Raw genomic sequence first — 18,695 nt, forward strand, 5'->3', positions numbered from 1 at the left:
GTCATGGATACATTCTAAGTTCTTCTGTAATGAATTCGTCTCTAATGAGGGAAATTAACTTTTCCATTGATGATATAACACAACAATGTGGTAAAGATGTTTGTCATTATTTGAATAGTGTTTGGCACTAAATTGCTTTCCCTTTGCTATTTCAGCACAAATTTCAGGACACTAAGTGTCTAGTGTCCACTTACACAAAACCAATGTTTTCTGAATACTTCAAGTGGGTAATCATCTTCTAAAATTATTTTCTTTCCCAAATCTCACATCAGTAAGTTCAAAGAATGAAACTACTTCAGGAAAAAAAAATTTATGAAAGTTGATTCATAATGGATCAGCTTTGCGAGCATGAATTTATCCTACCATTTTACTAGAGAAAGGCAATGGCAAAAAAAATGCGTGCTTAATGGTTCAAATGGAAGGCAGCATTGTAAAGATATACACTGAGAAATACTAAGAAAATCGCCAGACATTTCATAAACTGTTCTGAAGAGCATATTAAACTCAACAAAGTAAGTCCATATTTTAAATGACTGTACATCACTGAATGGAAAGTTTTAATCTCTACAGAAACCAGTGCTTTATGCATTTCCACTACTGAGTTGCATGTAAGAGTTGAGAGTGTTTCTGTTTGGCCATACTCATTCAGTTTTGGACCTGTAAGATAGAGAATAGAGTACAGGATGTGCATGCTGGAACTGCAGAATTTCAGGCTTAGGACACTTAGAGGATGGGATGTGAAATGTAGACAAACAGCTTATCTGAGAATTTCAGTTCCCAGAAGCTTCTCGTTTCCTTTGGGAGACTGCATACAACCTATGTGAAACGCCGAGGCAAGACAGTTCTCTGAAGGGGTTATCCAAGGTACCCATGAATACTGATCTGATGTCTGTTCAGCAAAGACCCAGTTGGTCGCTTTGCAAATGTATGAAAGTAACTCTTAGAAATGATACTCTAGGAGAGCACGCTGTAATGAACACCTTATAACAATGATCCACCTTGGCTTTCAGCACGCTTTCTCCTGGACACATCCCACTTGGATAAACAGCATGCAGATGTTCTACGACATGCTGCTGGTCGTCCCTGGAGGAAGGCATAATACCTGAAAGGACAGAGCGTGCCACCACAACATCTCTTTGATCAGGCAGCACAACTGCACAGTATTACTGTCAAGGTTGTATGGTCTCTCAAGAAGAACATAACTAGAAGTCCTGAGGAGTTGCAGCTGCCATCATAAAGGCAGTAGCTGGGGCAAACAAAAAAAAAATCCCAAACTACGAGGCAGGCTTCTATGGCAAGAGATTCAAAAGAGCCAGAATAAAAATGTTCAAGATAGAAGGACATTTCCTTTAAAAAAAAAGTTCCAATAAAAACAAGTAATAGTAACATAGTTAAATTGGGGGAAAGGTGAGGCTGTGGCACAGCTCTTGAGGGGTGAGCAAAAGAAAGGTCTTGGCTGCTGTGTGTTCTGAGAGAACTGAGGGACACAAATTGCATGGCAAGTAGGAATGAAAGGGGAACAAGACCAGTCCTATAGGGAAAGAGAGTCATGTCCACAGGTGGATGAACCTATCCTGTATTGATAATGTACACATTCAATATAGCAGTCTCTGCATCGACAGTTAGGAACGTTTGACAAGTTTGACTTTTTTTTTTTTTCCCCAATAAAAAGAACCGAAATTTTAACAAATGGAGTATTCTTGTCAAATTACTTTCTTTGTACAGACCAATGTGCAGCCCATCTGACACTCACACTTCGCTCATGGAAAGGACAGCAACCACTTAAATTGGGTTAGATTTCCATCCTCATTGTTTTACTTCGGTTTATACTGCCAACGCTTTTCACAGGGATAATCAAGTAGGGTGCAAACCTGCTGATTAGCTTTATATACAGATCATAAGTCATATATTCAGAAAACACAATCGAAGAACCACCAGATAAAAATGATCTGGTTGCCAGTTTGGACCATATCGTCATTACCATTATTCAGTAAATGACCTCAGATAAAGCAGGGGATGGAGTGGTGTGGATGCAGAATTTGGAAAAAAGTTCAGTAGAAGATCCAGAATGTATACTAATTACAATGAGACACAGTAGTCTAGGAATTTTGTTACTTGTGATTGTTATAACGAAAGGAAGCTGAGCAATTTGTCCTGGGAAGTGTTTACACTAGTTGATGACACTACTATTATATGAGATTAATTATTCTTTCGTGTCCTTACAATGTTTCATTCACTTTTTCAAAAATGTCTTGACAATGAAAAAGATAATGTAGACACAACAACAAAAATTTGTGTTAAACAAAGCTCACATAATAAGGCCTATGCTTACCTTTAAGTTGTTACCCTTTATAAGGCTGATTTTGACATTAGGTTCAGGAGATGGATTTCCCCACTGATCACACAGCTGAACAATAAGGGGCTTCTGCAATTCTCTGCCATTAATCACTGCAACAGGCTGAAAGAGATACGAATGAATTACACTATTCTGTTCTAGGTATATCAGACATTCATAGCACCGTCAGGAATCCCCAGAGCAAGAGTGTCTGTCTTTTCTATACTTTTTGTCTCCCATAACAGCTAGACCATGACAGAATTATAAAACTCCAGGAAGTATTGCTAGAGTTTTCCCGTCTACATTCTCTTGTCACTGTAAAATGCAGTACTTGAATTGAACTGCACGTGTTACTCGTGTTGATGTGACTAAAAAGAAAGACGTGCTTCTGAAGAGGCCTATCAGTTTCCTTGTTGTAGAAAGAGCAAACGGACTAAAACTTTTATCTTCTGATATACCTCGACAGACTTGTAGAATAAAAAGTTACAATACTCTCTGAACCTTTTGTTTCACTTTTTTCTTCAATAACTTCCTTCTCCGTTTTCACAACATGCCAATCTTTATTTCTGTTCTCAGAGATTCAATTTTCTTTTAACTGCTTCCAATCTCCTATTTTGCTTTCTGCTGCAACTTCAGCACTATTACTTGAATAGCCAAAGTAAACATTGAAATATAAAAAAAAAATTACCCAACAAATAAATGGGAGGTACCAAAAATCTCAATCTTTTTCATTTGATATAAGTACTGTACTCCCTTCCCCACTTTCTGACTGTAAACACTTGTAAACATAATTTGGGACTGCCTTCCTACATCCTAAACATCAAAAAAACCCCAATAACAGATAAAGGAGATGAGCTGGCAACTATTACTGTCATTAAGGACAGTATCTTTGGCAAACAGCAGTGGAAGATGTGTGTTACGATCCAGCCCACAGTAAAACTGCTGCACCAAAGACATCTGTAGAAGGGCAAATGGGACAGAGTAAACACTTTAAGGGATATTAAGACATACAGCATTGTAAACAGACACACATATGAGTAAAAGATTACTCCAAAATAAGTTTACTTTTAAAAAGTTAGTGTAGTTATTGTATGAAAAATGCTTCACATCTACAGTCCCATTTAAAACGTCTATATAATTAGACAGATTTCAAAATACTTAATTTTGCTTGTATTATGTCGTCCTGTACAGAATAAAAAAATGTCTCTAGAGCTGTCATTTTCTCACAATTTTTAGAAGTATCAATACTAAGAAATCAGAGTTTTCAGCTTTGCATCCTGTGCTCCAAAAAGCTCTGGAAATAAAAGACTTGCTACTAGTGACGTTGTTGTTTTTTTCCAGACAAAAACCATTCAACTCACCTTTTCTAACTCTGGCCAGTCCACAAACTGTAATTTAGCAGGGGATCCTGCAGTTAAATTTATTCTGAGAAAGTCAGAAAATTCACGCCAAGCAAAGCACAGTTCTTTGCTTCCAAGTAAACAAGGTTTAAACCGAATACCTTTTACTCTCATTGTTAGAGTACTTTCCTATTGAGAAATAAAAAAGATTTTATCAAGAACAAATAAAGAGAAGTATAATTTATTCATTTTCTTCAATACAGTAGTTTAATATTTATGCCTGCTAGACACTATTTGCTGTTTTTACTGTGAGACAGCGGACTAAAAATTAAACTACAAGTTCTACTCCTTTTGTTAAATGTAGATGGACTTCTTGTGCAAGAAGTGATCAATTTCAAACTCAAGCATTTCTCAGGAACCTGTTTTTCAATGTATAAGAGGTATGTACAACTTAGCTATATCCAACATATTTTAAAAGGTATAGAACACATTTAAAATTCAACTACGTCAGACAATATCATTAGTCCAATCTATAAGGTTCTTCAAAAGATCATAAAATCAAATGTACCACCATAAACAAACACAGAAGACTAAAAACAAGTTAGAAGAAAAGACAGAGAACAATGGACTAGAAACAAAGCAAACCTGACTCAAGCCTGACGTGAACTGGCCCCTATGTTGTACAGCTGCAGCAGTGATAAGGTTTTTAACAGATACTGCTGTATTCCTTACAACAGGATCATACGATTTTAATGCTTTAAGTCTCTATCTTCTCACAGCTTACCACCTAGTGTTTAATTTGACTACCTTTCCACAGTTTTGGTTTGATTCTGTGTGACAGAATTAAGACAATTACCACACAAAGGCCACAGAGAAACAAACTCTATGACATCTTATAAATACCTGCCAAGTTATTTTCAAATTTGATTTATCAAGTCCAGGCCCAGAAACTCCTAGGGAATTTACACACGCAGACGTCACTGTCTGAATCTGATTTCCATACTGATCTGTAATCATTACATCTGTTAAAATAGATGATGATGATTAAAATTATTATTAAGATGATTACCTCAGCAGCTTCTTTAATGAAACATTATACAACATATGGAACATGAATGTATACAACATACACACAATATAGAGAAAATTTACATGAGTATCACAAGATCACAGAATGGCTGAGGTTGGATGGGACCTCTGGAGGTCACCTGGTCTAACTCCTCTGGTCAAGCAGGGCCACCTAGAGCCAGTGGCCCAGGACCATGTCCATATGGCTTTTGAACATCTCCAAAGATGAAGACTCCACAGGCTCCCTGGGCAACCTATGCCAGTGCTTGATCACCCTCACAGTGAAAAAGTGTTTCCTAATGTTCAGAGGGAACCTCCTGTGTTTCAGGTTGTGTCCATTGCCTCTGGTCCTGACATGGGGCACCACTGGAAAGAGGCTGGCTCCATCTTCTTTACAGCCTCCCTTCAGGTATTTGTATACATAGATGAGATCCTCCATCTTGTGGGTATCAAAAGGGTATTAAAAAAAATATGTATCTATATAGTTGTATCACATTATTTGTGCTTCCCACTTTTTTTCTGAATAAAAATATTATTTCCAGCTATAAAATTTAAAAAAATCTGAAAATTGAAAGCTGTTTTTAAACCTGTTAGTTTGTCCTATGTGCTTTTTTTCACTTGCACAGCAGCTTTTAATGCCCCAAAATACACTAACAATTTTTCATTTCTTACTATGCCATGTAGCAACGGCGTACAGAAAAGGAAGGAAAATGAGAAGACTGATCCCTAACATGTCTTCCTCTTAGGTTAAAATTAACCTTAAAATGTTTCACTTTGAAGTACATGCCTTTGAAATAATCTGAATGCTGTTAAGGCCTGTAAGATTTCAGAATACAGGAACTCAACAAAAATTTAGGAACAATTTGAACTCAGTGTGATGAATGTCCCAATTTACAAACTACACAGCAAATTTTATTGGAGGGTAACTCGAGAACTGTAAAATGGCAATTAGAGAAGTCTGATGATCCTTCCATAAATGAGAATGTAAATCTGTTTTTTTTACATTGAAAGAAAAGAAGGTAATTCACTCTTGACAGCTGTACACATAACAGGCTAACAAAATGCAAAGAAAAAATAAATATATCTTACTAGAAATTGAAGAATATGCAAATACTCACCAATTTCACTCTGTAGTTCTTCACCCAGCTGCAGTGTGTTTGATCCTTTTAATTTACATTTAATGTGTTTGGGTTCATCAGGAAGTGGTCTAAGCAGATGAAAGTCGACTTATAATCATTCTTATGAAGGCAATAACTTATAACAACAGGTATGATAAAGCATACAGCAGTTATAACTTACTTGCAACTGGAATTTATTATTATTTTTTTAATTTTATCCTTGCATATACTTAGAGGACCAAGCCTCATGTGCACACAAGTTACATAGTAGCTTTCACCTCAGTCTTATCAGACAAACCACAGCAATGCTATGGGATTTTACTTTACCTGTAATAACTTGCCTACCAGTATCTTACCATAGATCAGATCATTAGCCAGATAAAGTAGAATTCAAGTCTGGTGTATTTAGAATCTTGGGAGAAAAACATCCCCAACACTTCTAAGCCAAAGTAACTTAACAATTGTCTACATATTAAAATACATCTCTATTACTGTGAAATCAATTATAATATCAACATTAATCCTGATATGTACCTAAAAAGGTATCACAGTCTTCCACACTATGAAAATATTTGTTGACTTATTAAAAACCAGATTACAACTAACTTAGCTTAACATTTTTAGTGACACAGTTTTTCCTTAAATGCAAAACAAAAGCAGAGCAGATTACAAAAGCGATGGCAGAGACAAGCAACCATAAAGAACGAAAAATCAGATTTCCATTTCCTCGTTTGCTATGCTAAAGCAGAAGTCATCAGTCTAAATTATGCCTAACACTAGTCTCTTAAATCTGGGGTACGTTTAAGCAATCTCATTCTTTCCTTTCATTTACTTGATGAAGGTTAACATGTTATGTGCTGGCTCCCCAAATATTTAAGAGTTATCTGACTTCTGTAAGTTATTTAAGATTTAAGAGTTAACCAACGTGTTTTTTTTTTAATCCCTTTGTGTGTTCTAAGCCAAAAATTATGTTGAAATCTTTAAAAATCTGTAAGAATGGCATCCAATTAATTTTTATGACTACAAAAGAATAATCTCTAATTAGAAGCTCCTTGATCTGAGACTGCTTTTCAACAACAAACAAAAATGTATTAAAAATATTCGATAAATCAATTCACTGTTCTACTTCCTTTGAAGAAGAGAGGTATCAATTCAGTCCACTTTTCCACTCTCCATAAAAGAAAACAGAAAATACTACTTAACTAAAAATCTTTCTGTATTTGACAGTACTCCACCATGGACAGCTTTATGCTCCCAATATTTTAAACAATCTTAATGCTTAGTCATGTAATTTTCCTACTGCAGATCTGTGAAATGTCTAATTGTTGCAAATTTACCCCTGGCATCAGTGTGCTGTGAACTAGTTACTTAATTTTAACCTATTAAGAACACACGGAATACATCAAAGTCATTTCGAATCAGATTCATCTTAACAAATTTTATAAAGATACAATAAGTAGAGCTAACTGCCTAGACTCACTAGGAGTGTTTAAAGTCCAATTTACAGCCTGTCACTTTTGACCAAGATACCAGATGCGGGCATCCAGCATTTGGCTAGATAAATACTATCTTTAGCTTCAAAGTAATAACCTCTCTAAGGGTAACAATTAGCTTCATAGTGATAATTTCTCTTTGGTAACCAGTGACCTGACTCTTCAGTAAGACTAGTTATCCTACAAGCTGAAGTTTACGAAACGTTTTCAAAGATAGCCATAATCTCCTTCAGTGTATGTATACCTACAAAAGCGATTATAGGGCTGGATACAAACGGATTGTGATGGAGTCTTTCACATAGGTAGTGTTCTCATCTGTAAATAATTTGCATAAAAACACCAACCCACCCAACCAAATCTACATTCCCCTATTAATTTGCCAACTCCTTTCATTATTTCAGCTTCTGTAGAAAGATTTTTTTATTCCAAAGTACAGCTCTACAGTCCTTTGCCAACAACACAACTCATAAAAGAGTATTTCAAATCAACAAACCTGACTGTGAATGCGCTCTCCAAAGATACATGGTCATCAAGATAAGTAATTAGACAGTAACGTACATCTTTTACTGATGTTGGCACTTTTAAATCAGGTAATAATCCCTGAATCAACTGTTCTTTGTTGATTTTAGGTGTCCAGTTAACCTAAAATTAAAATTTCTTAAATTAATCAAACGCTAAATTATTAATGACTACCTATATTATACATATGTGGTCATTCTAAAAATGCTGAAGTAACATACAGGCAAAAGAAGCTTTCAATGGAAAGCCTGTGCATTTTCCAACAGAAATGAATGCCATCTTCCCAAATACAGAAAATTAAAAAAACTCCAAACAAAACAAAAACAAAACATACATTAAGTTTCCCCCACTTTTTCGAGTTAGGACTAAGATCTGATTCTAAAAAACCTCACCAAAAAAGTGTGACATGTTTGATGGAGCTCTACCTTTGTATTAGGCTCCACACATGTACAAAGACAGATGGATAAGACAAGTAAGCAAATCTTCATGAAGAAACATGTCTATTCAAGGTTCTTAAATGTTGGGAAAACCCCAGATCTGAAGAATCATGACTATGTTGGAATTATTTTATTGTGTTGAGGAGAAGCACTTAAAATTACTAACCTGCTTTTCATAATACTACCCTGAAGCATTATTTAATACTTCATCAAATGTCTTTATCTCATTAAGGATACAATTGTAATAAAAATATTTATAAAAAATTATTAAGCAGAAAGTGAAGTTCCTATGTTTAATAATAGTCTTGAGGAATATTATTTTGTAGTCTGATGTCTATGGATGTTAAAGAACCAGCATTATATCTCTCCTCCATATTATGCTGCTATTTACTCAAAACTACTTGCCTTAATTTTTTCTGCCACAGCTGGAGTTATGTGTATCTCCCTTTCTCCTTCATCATACATCTGAAATATAAGGTTGTGCATGATATTGCCAGCAACCCAATTAATTTCATCCTGATGTTTGATTTGAATAGCTTTTTGTCCGTCCAGACTTAAGACCTGCAGTCTTGCAACATGACTGCTAGGAAGAAGTTTAATAATCTTTTCCACTGGTGGCACATCTTTACAACTCTATACAGGGGGAAAAAAAGATATATAATTAAGATATTAAATATACATCTATGCATAAATATCACTCCATAATAGCCCATGGCATTACTCTGGATTACCAGGTGCAACCAGGTGTTCAAACATGAAATCAGTTTGATTCGTCAAACGTCAAACAAAAGAACATGCCTGAATACTTACAACTTTTAACAGATACTAGAATTGATGCTAGCTATTAGAAAAGATTTTCTATCACAAAAGTACTATGTTATACAATTTACAAAATACTTCTTAAGAGTAATCATTAAGTATCCTTTCACATAGGTCGTCTTGCCGTATTAGTATTTATTAGTATTTGTTTTTATGTTTTTCCGGGTAAACCACCATAGGTCTTATTTTCTCCAGTACTGTGGCTCTCCTGACTACCAGTGAACTAAGATGTCCGACAGCATTAAAAAAATTCAAACTTCAAGAGCTTTAAGACTGAAATGCTACACAAAGCTATTTATTTTCAATCTTTGAAAAAATACATCCTTCTTCACTGAAGTTTTGGGGAACATGTTGCCATACCTATTCTGGCTCTAAATGTTTATGCAATTAAGGCAATTTGTCAGAAGGATCCTGGGAGTTAAAAGGGGAAGGAAAATCCCAGAAATAATGCATATTTCTGAAACACTTCAAGGATTTCAGAAATAGAGAGTAAGAGATAAAAAAAAATAGAAAAAGTTATTTGCCTTTTTATGATTTCCCAGAGAGGAAAAGGGCAACCACCTAATTATCAGGCTCATAGTAACTAAACCAGTAACTTTTAGGGGTTAGGTTGATTCATAAAAGACTTCAGTACACTAGCAAGATAGGACAATAAACTGTTTTCAATCTTTTGTTCATCCAAACATTCCAACCAATACTTACAAGTATCTCAATCCTTGCTTTCAGTATCTGGTCTTTCTTTATATTCTGTACATGTATAACTGGACCAGTTAAAATGTTTGTTCCTGCGTTACTGCAGTCCACAGAATACACAGGAAGGTTTGAAGCACCTAAAAACTGTTTAAAATGTAAAATTAAACTTCAGGTTTCTTTTACAGAACTACTAGGATTATTCCAGGAAAAAAATATTTTTACAAGTCCAAATATTTATAGGATTATTTACAAATAAATTTGATAGATTTCAGTTTTCCAGAAACCTGCAAGATGAGCACCTGTATTTTTTTGCAGGTGATAAGAAATGTGCTGGAGAAAAGAAAGAAGTTATAGAAGTAAAATTTACTATCTATTCAACTGGTTTGTATTAACACATACACACTAGTCTCTTGCCATTATGGTAATAAATCCAATGAAGTTGTTAAATAAGCCTCCTTTTCATTAATTCTAAAAATCACACGTTAAACAGAATTTAAATATCAAGTTCAACATGTCATCATACTATTGCAGATCCAGTCTATAGGAAGAGAATATACATATATAAAGTGTAACTGGAATGCAGGCTATTTTGCAGCAGGAAAAACATTTTTATTTGTTTACCTGTTTTTGCTGGAAGACTGATTTCACTAGAATTAGAAAAGTCACTTTCTTGAGTTAAAAAAAACTAGGTTCAAAAGGGCAAAAGTTTTTTACTTCTAAAAGCCACAGTAACACTTGCATTCCCTTCTGAACTTAGGTAAGTGCTTATGATAATAGTCTTATCTAATATTATTTTTAGGCACTAGACCTGCATTTTCATCTCTATAAAAAAATATATATAAAAAAACCCCCAAAGTAAGCTGTATGAAGTTTTTTTTCCCTAAACAAATTTTAGCATTGCATATGGCAAATATGATCTAAAATATATTAAAACTATAGCTATATATCCTCACATAATTTTCTCTTCCATTTCTAAGGCCAGGTTCCTCTGATTCTGAAACTTATTGAATGACTCATAATAGATAAGGCAATAGAGTCACAGTTATGACTACCAAGCTACAGAAACTTCAAAAGCATTATTAAAGATGATAAATTCTATCTAGATGCCAAAACAGGCTCTTTTCCCAGTCCTTTAAAAAGCAAGTATCACAACGCAGTTTACCTTACAATGAACTATCAGCTCACACATAACACAACGCAGTTTACCTTACAATGAACTATCAGCTTTGGCTGTGCTGTTATATTTCCTGATTCATCTAGTACTTCAACCTGAAAGGGGAAAGCTGTACCATTTTCAATCTTTAGAATTTCAGAATCTGGTTTTACTTTCAATTGATGAGGAGGGCCTGTAAAAATGCACAATTGGAGAACAGTGGTTATATTTTAGGTAACTTGTCAGGCACTGGATTTCAGTTTTTGCTACCTTAAAAAGTTTTTAAAGCCAAGCTACCAAGATATTTGTGGTAATAAGCCATTTAGCCCAATTCATGCGTATTAGTTTATGCCAAGGTCTAAACACTTCCTGTCCTTCAATACATACCACCTGTCAATCTTTTGAATGAATTCAGTAAGGAGTAGTCAGACAAACATGATGAACTTCAGCATATAGAAGGTGTAAACACATGATAGAGTGCTATTTACATATCGATTCACATTCATTAAAAATAATATTGGAGCTTTCTCCTGACATATTAAAACCAAACATATTAATGTTGAGATATCTGATCAATCATGATGTGCAGCAGTTTAATTACCAAAGCCACCACAGCTACAACTTGCACACAAAGAAAAGAAAAAGAAAATTTTGTTGGCATTACTTGGACAGTAAAGTGAAGCTATTCACGTAAGTCTACCCCCCGGAACACACAATTATTTTACCATTTTTAAAAAACAGAAGGAAGTAATAGATTACTATTAAAATACAAATTCTGAAGGAACAAAGAAGGCCATTTTTCAGAAGCATCCTTTATGTAATATTCATTAAAATTTCCATTTCAAACTCACTGGTTGAAGAACAGGAAAGACCGAAATAGCTTTTATTCACTTCTTCCTTAAAAAGCAGCTTTAAAAGCCAAGGATAAGTCCATTGAGAAGAAAGAGGTAGTGAGGCACCTCTGCATTGCCAAAAGCAAAAGATTCTAATGAAGGATGAAATTGTCTTCAGTCCAAGGTAAATAACCAAACAATACACAACACAATCTGCCTCAAGTCAGATTGTTCCACCTCATTTTCTACATGAAGCCTTAACTCTCCAAAAGATCAAGAATAATGGAATAAACTGTGCATTGTTGGTCTAACAAAGCTTTAAGTACACAATTTCTCTGCAAAATGAGATGGAAAAGGTTAAAGTTTGGTAATCAGGGATGCAAAAAAATCAGCTTTCAAACTATACCTTATCTCCCAAATCCAGAAAAACCCAGGTAACAATGGATAACAGGTATCATATAAGGAAATCCTCAGTATCAAGACATTCACAAAACATAAAACTCTGGTAAGGGCAGGGGACTTAGAGAATTCTACACTCCTCTCTTGCAGTATGAAAAAGTCAACATGTAACATTAAAAATTTCAGACACAATCCTAACCGCCAAAACATCCTCCCTTTGCTGTAATAAGAAACTGAATGAGCACTTACTCATTCACAAGATGTTGTCTACTGGGAGAACAGGTCAATTCGGATTAGTACAGGTTAAAGGGCTTAACGCTGAACAAAACTGAGAAGATAAAAAATTCATTCATTCAATCATATTTGGTTAGAAAAAGATTTAAAATGATTTTAAAAAGAAGTGAAAAACCAGTCTCAAGTAAGCAGATAAATTCCAGCTGCTAGAATAATATATGAGATTGGGCTGTGAGTTTGATGGTAACTCCTGCCAAGAATGATATGCCCTTAGCTTTATTTAGTTTCAGTCATCTCTTGGATGAGCTAGAATATCCCTTTTTTTATGCCTCACTAAATATTTTACCTTCTTGGAAGAAGAAACATTTCATTAATAGTGTCATAATAAAGTTCAACAGAAATTCACTAAATATTTTAAGGATACTTACCAGGCTGCAATCTTATTTTACAGACTTGTGTGTCTTCTTTCAAACCAGGAAGAGTAACCTTCAGATTAAAGTTCTAATGAAAAGAATATTTTAAATATTAACCTTAAACAAAACCAGACCATAAATTATCTCACATAGTCATGTCAATTCATATATATGTACATATCAGAAGTCTATCCAAATTTTCTTGTCCTGCTACATAAACCAAGATTTTTTTCCTGTACTAAAATCTGTCTTTTTCATGTTATTATTCCCAGAGATGTTCAATCCAGGATTTGCATGTTAAACTACATAGTTCTGAAACCATTAAAAGCTGCTATCGTAACTTGTTGTTTCCTGTTTCGAGGCTTGTTTTAGTGGGAAAAAAGTCATATCAGTTCAAAAAAAAGCAGTTTTAAAGAAAGGGTTTGCAAATTCTGTGTTCGTTATTCCTTAGCTAATTGCCTGAAGCAAGGGACCACAATTACTATCCATCTTGTTCTTGAATAAGGCCATAAGAAAAACAACTGCTGTAGAATTGCATCACTAAAACTAATTTTCACATTAAAATCAGAGAATGAAGCAGTCTAATCAATTATCTTAAAAGCTCCAACTTTAAAAATCTAGTTGCACTGTAGATATGTGAATTTCATAGAACGGTTTGGGTTGGAAGGGACCTCAAAATCATCTAGTTCCAACTCGCCTGCCATGGGCAGGGACATCCTCCACTACACCAGGTTGCCCAAAGCCTCATCCAAACTGGCCTTGAACACTGCCAGGGATGAGGCATCTCAGCTTCTCTGGGCAATCTGTTCCAGTGTCTCACCACCCTCTGAGTGAAAAATTTCTTCCTTAGATCTAATCTACATCTCCCCCCTTTCAGTTTAAAACCATTGCCCCTTGTCTTATCACTACATGCCCTTGGAAAAAGTCCCTCTCCAGCTTTCCGGTAGGCCTCCTTCAGGTACTGTAAAACTGCTATGAGATCACCCTGGAGCCTTCTCTTCTCCAGGCTGAACAATCCCAACTCTCTCAGCCTGTTTTCATAGGAAAGGTGCTCCAGCCCTCAGATCATATTTTATATATTTAACATTTGAGAATATTTAGTTGCAATTCATGAATCGTCATTTTCACATGTTCAGAAATGCTGCCTCTGGAAAGGTTTAGTTTCATAATCCTGGCTTATCCTCTTCCCATGCCTGACAGAGTATGTGCAACATTAACACCATGTAGGTTGGATGAAAGCAACTAGGCAATTCTTTTGTTTTGCTGGTTAAGAGAAGCAGAAAGCACAATGAGGCCTGGGCAGGTGCATCACAGCCATAGCCACATCAAACACCTGAGGTCCCCAGCTGATGGCTGGCCACACAGGTGCATAAAAACTCTACAGCTCTGACCAGCTGGTCAACCATACTGGTCTGCAAGCCAAGCAGCACGTATCACTTGGAGCCCCAAATAGTGAATCACAAGAAAAGGGGAAGGCACAATACACTAAAGTTACACATCAGGGGACTGAAAAGAGAGAAAGAAAAAAAAAAAAAGAGAGGTAAAAGAAGGGAAAAATAAGGTAGGAAGTAAAAGCACAGGAAACCGGAATAGCTGATGCTTCATGTTAATAAGTTGAATTCTTCAGCAGATCATTCAATCAAGCTTTGTATTCATGCACCAGACATTCCTCCTATGTTTCTCTTTTAGTTTTCTGCTATGCTCATTTTTCACTTAATACTATCTCCTTAATGCAATATTTTCTGCCTCTAATTGATCAGTTTACATCTTTAACTTAAATTCATTTCAATTGTTCAACATCTGTGTCCTCTAGGGAAGTTCTTTTCCCTTATCCTTCAAGATCTCTTTACATACTTTCCTTTTGCTTTCAAGTCTGCTTCTATGCATACTGCAGTACTTCAAAATGAAAAGAAAAATAAAAAAATATTATTTTCCTTTTTTAAACTCCTTTCTTCACTCTTCTCTTGAACTGTATTTGAAATCTTATAAGGAAGCAGTCTTCTGGATATTGCTTACGCATTTGTCTGGAAATTTTCTTTTTGATTTCACCACAATCAAAATATACTTCTCTCTATCTTGACTAGTTTGGGTGGATTTAAATCAATGACTACAGAAGTAAATGGAGTCCGCTTTCTCTTTTTTCTCTATCAGAGCTTCCTTCATCATTGACTGTGACATTCTGTATTACCTATCTCAAATCAAGTTTCTTGTCTCCATGTGGCATGATTGATTCTTCAACATTTTTTTCCCCTCACTCCTTTCTCTGAAAAACATTAATTCTTTCCATGCTCTCCATTTCTTCCTTTTTGTTCTCTTATTCACTTTCTCCTTCTAAATTCTTTCCTGAATCCTATTTCAGCTGTTCTGCTGCCATTTCAAAATCAACTTTTAAGATGATGAAAATTTCTCCTATATTCTTCTTGCTTCTTATTTTAAATTAAGCACTGAAAATTACACTGTATTTATGTTTTAAAATTATCAGTTGTTTTTAATCTGTTGTCCCACCATCCTGCTTTTTGCCATTATTTTTCATTACCATCTTAAACAGTCTCTTTTTCATATAAATTAAAACCGCTAATTTTATGTAATTAAGCAAAATGAGAAAATAATACTCCTTTTTCATTATGATGGTATAGTATTATTTCTGTACTGTGAATTCCTTAAATTCCTTGGTCTTGCCCCGCACCAAGTTTATGTCTTGCCACAGCCTGGCACTTTTGCTCCTCCACACTTTATTTCCCATAATCCACCTCTATCTTCTGTTGTCATTCTTGCCCTTCACCTTAAATTCCAAGCTTTACCTACAAAATTTATTACATTCAACATCCTCCGGTTTTCAATAAGCAGGTATATGCTCCCTCTCCCCTTTACACACCTTTCCACCAGCAACATTATTTGCTTTTTTTCTAAGCAACAATATCAACAATATTCAGCTACCTCAGTTCCTAGCTTTGTTTTTACTATGCAAGACTAAATGAAAGGATTAGGATCTGGTTAGAATACTGTGTAAATATGCCATATACATGATTTTAAAATTAATTTTTAAAATCTTCCAATCTATATTTATCATAATTATTAAAATCTATTTTATGAAATAAATCTTTTTAGCATGTAATATATGTTTTTGTTTTATAGTAAAAAGCAGCTTGACTAGGTGCTGAGAATTGATCAGTAACAGGTTGGATTTGGATGACATATATTTGCTAGAAATGCTAGAAGTGAAACCACCGTTTTGATAACATCTAGAGAAGTTCAAGCAGTTACCACTCATAATAACTATTACTACTCATCATCCCAACTACAAGAACAAAAGATTTCAGTGCTCCCTATGCTATTTCAGTGCAAAAGTCACCAGGATGATTTGGCTTAAACCAATTCCAGCACCAGTTTAAACTAAGACAGCTGTTTTAGCATGCTAGGTACCCTCTACTACACACCCATGTGTCCCTCAGCCTCTCCAGCTCCAGTCCCATCAGCTAATAGAGTGCAGCTGCGGGAAAAAGAAATTGCTTCAGGTAGAGCTGCAAGAGATCATTTGAAAATATCCCAAGATTTACCTGTAGTCATCAGTGCAGACCAAACTTAGATAACACTATGTGACAATCCATTTTACGCAAAAATTATTTGCTCTGTGGTTGCTTTTTTTTTAAATATGTTACTACAAGTTTAAATTCATCAGCCTACCTTGCCTTGGCAACTGTTTACACAGCCTTTAGCAGTGACACCCTTAATGATGCACTTTGTTCCTGCAGTTATTTCTCCATACTTCAATGTCAATCCACTAGAAAAATACATAGAAAACAAAACAGAATAAATTTAAAAATAAACGCAGTGTTTCACTATACAAGATACTTTCAGATATTCTTATGGAAATAAAAGCAAAAATGCCAGTTACTTTATGTGAAAAGTATCCATTATATCACTCAGGAAAAAACCAAAGAATTACTATATTAATGTTACATGAAGAAAGGACAAAAAGTAAAAAGAAATAATAATGACATGGTTGAATTACCTAGCTTCAAGAATTGGTTTAATGTTAGTTGTCAACTGTGTTGCATGACCAAATTCATCCTGTAATTCCAAAGGAATATTAAAAGGTACTCCAACTCGAAAAGGAAGCTCCAGGAGACCCACCGAAAATTTCTCAGGTTTGCCCTCTAAGAGAAAATAATAATACATTTTTAGAAGGAATTATGTGTGTTCGTTGGCTTTTTCTTAATTAAGGCTGCAATTAAGTGGTTTTTAGCCTTAAAGTAAATAGGCTGTTCAGAACACTGTTGTAACCAAAATCATGGCTTATTGATTGACCCTCTTTTTTTAACTTACACTAACATAAAAACAATAGTTAAAACATACTAGGAGTAGACTATGGTACATAAGAAACGTAACAGACAGTCAAAACTTCCAAAATACTTAGAACATCAATACAGCACCTGAAAGTGGACAAGTTCCTTGTGGACAGTTTTTCTTAAACATTGAATTGCTCTAATTCTCTTAAAATAAAATCATTCATGCAACAAAACATTTTTTTTCTATAACTATTCCAAATCCGTGAGATAAAGATGAGTAATGATGAGCATTTGAAAAAGAAATCTGAGTGCATCCTTCCTGTGAAATCTGGCCCTGTTATACTGCCTCCAATTAGGCATTAAAAAAATGAGACCAAACAGAGCAGTATGAACGGGAGCTTGTAAATCAGCGTAATGTTTTGTTGAATCAAACTATCTTGGCCAATTAGCCTTTGAAAAAAGAAGCAATACAGGGCTGAGCTAAATGGCAGATAAATATCCTATCAAATTATTTCAGACTCAAATTAACTACTTCCACTACCTACAGGTGTCATTATCAGGGAGCTACTTTTGCACAAGAGATGTGAAAATCATGGGGAAGGGAAAATGTTACTTTGTATTGGCTGAGACTATTTTAATGGTTACAACAACAATAAAAAGACCTCAGCCTTACAGCGTTCACAATTTTTTTTTACAAGGGAATGACAAAACTGTAAAACAATTTCACAAAGTAACAGTAAAAGAGCTCCTGCACTGTCAAAGTGAATAACTACCAAAAGAATATGTTTGAATTAAAACCACAAAACTTACAGATTGACTTAGGAAGTTCAGTTTTAACTGGCATTTATAATGACTTTTTAGCTTACCAGGAACTGTAAAAACCAAGCAACTACCTGTCATTAGAGAAATAAAATATGTTTCTCAGACAAACAAGCTGTTGATTTCAAGCTGATGTTTAGATTTTAATTCTTCTTTTCTGGATTTTTAGAATTTATATATATAAAAGGTCACACAAATGTTAATATTCTGGAATAATGACTGCAAAGATTTATGGCTGACTTTGAGAAAATAAAAACCATTGCAAAAATAAAGACCTGAAATATTCTCTTTTCAAGGCTGAAGATATTAAAATGTCAAATTATCTTCTGACTAGATAAAGAAGCAGAAACAGCAAAAGTTGCTTTTGGTACCCCTTGCGTTAAAAGAAGCCAACTATTAGTGCATTAGATTTTTAGAGTGTATATTCCTTTCCAAGGAGATTTGTTCATTTCCGTTGTTATGGCTGAAGGAACCTTTAATTGAAGGCTGCCATACCGGGGAAAGCCACAATACTATTGAAAAAGAATTTTTAAAATACAGATGCAGCTTTGCAATTTTTAAGATTCGCTTTTTGCTTTAATAAAGAGAGATAAAGAAGGAGCAGAGAAGGTTCATTTATGCATTCGTTCAGAGAATGAGATCTCCTCCCCACCTCACTCCCCCTTGGAAATTCACAGAAGTATCTTGAGACTTCAGTGCCAGGTTTTCAGACATATGTTTAAATAATTACTCT

The 18,695-nt window shown here is 34.9% G+C and overlaps 1 protein-coding gene across 4 annotated transcripts in view; it reads right to left on the minus strand.

Moving 5' to 3' along the window:
* Positions 1-18,695, minus strand: part of SMCHD1 (structural maintenance of chromosomes flexible hinge domain containing 1) — a 92,369-nt gene that overhangs the window by 25,225 nt on the left and 48,449 nt on the right. For 3 of the 4 annotated variants that reach the window (XM_086608581.1, XM_086608584.1, XM_086608583.1), the window contains 11 exons: positions 16,867-17,011; positions 16,539-16,635; positions 12,870-12,942; positions 11,029-11,168; positions 9,832-9,966; positions 8,716-8,943; positions 7,848-7,996; positions 5,862-5,950; positions 4,579-4,697; positions 3,697-3,864; positions 2,333-2,458 (listed from right to left, as the gene is read on the minus strand). In XM_086608581.1, coding sequence (XP_086464707.1) covers positions 2,333-2,458; positions 3,697-3,864; positions 4,579-4,697; positions 5,862-5,950; positions 7,848-7,996; positions 8,716-8,943; positions 9,832-9,966; positions 11,029-11,168; positions 12,870-12,942; positions 16,539-16,635; positions 16,867-17,011 — 1,469 coding nt within the window. The remainder of the gene's footprint in view (positions 1-2,332; positions 2,459-3,696; positions 3,865-4,578; positions 4,698-5,861; positions 5,951-7,847; positions 7,997-8,715; positions 8,944-9,831; positions 9,967-11,028; positions 11,169-12,869; positions 12,943-16,538; positions 16,636-16,866; positions 17,012-18,695) is intronic. The other variant, XM_086608580.1, reaches the window with a different exon arrangement.

The sequence above is a fragment of the Tauraco erythrolophus genome, chromosome 3, assembly GCF_009769465.1.
Source record: "Tauraco erythrolophus isolate bTauEry1 chromosome 3, bTauEry1.pri, whole genome shotgun sequence".
Classification (NCBI taxonomy): Eukaryota; Metazoa; Chordata; class Aves; order Musophagiformes; family Musophagidae; genus Tauraco; species Tauraco erythrolophus.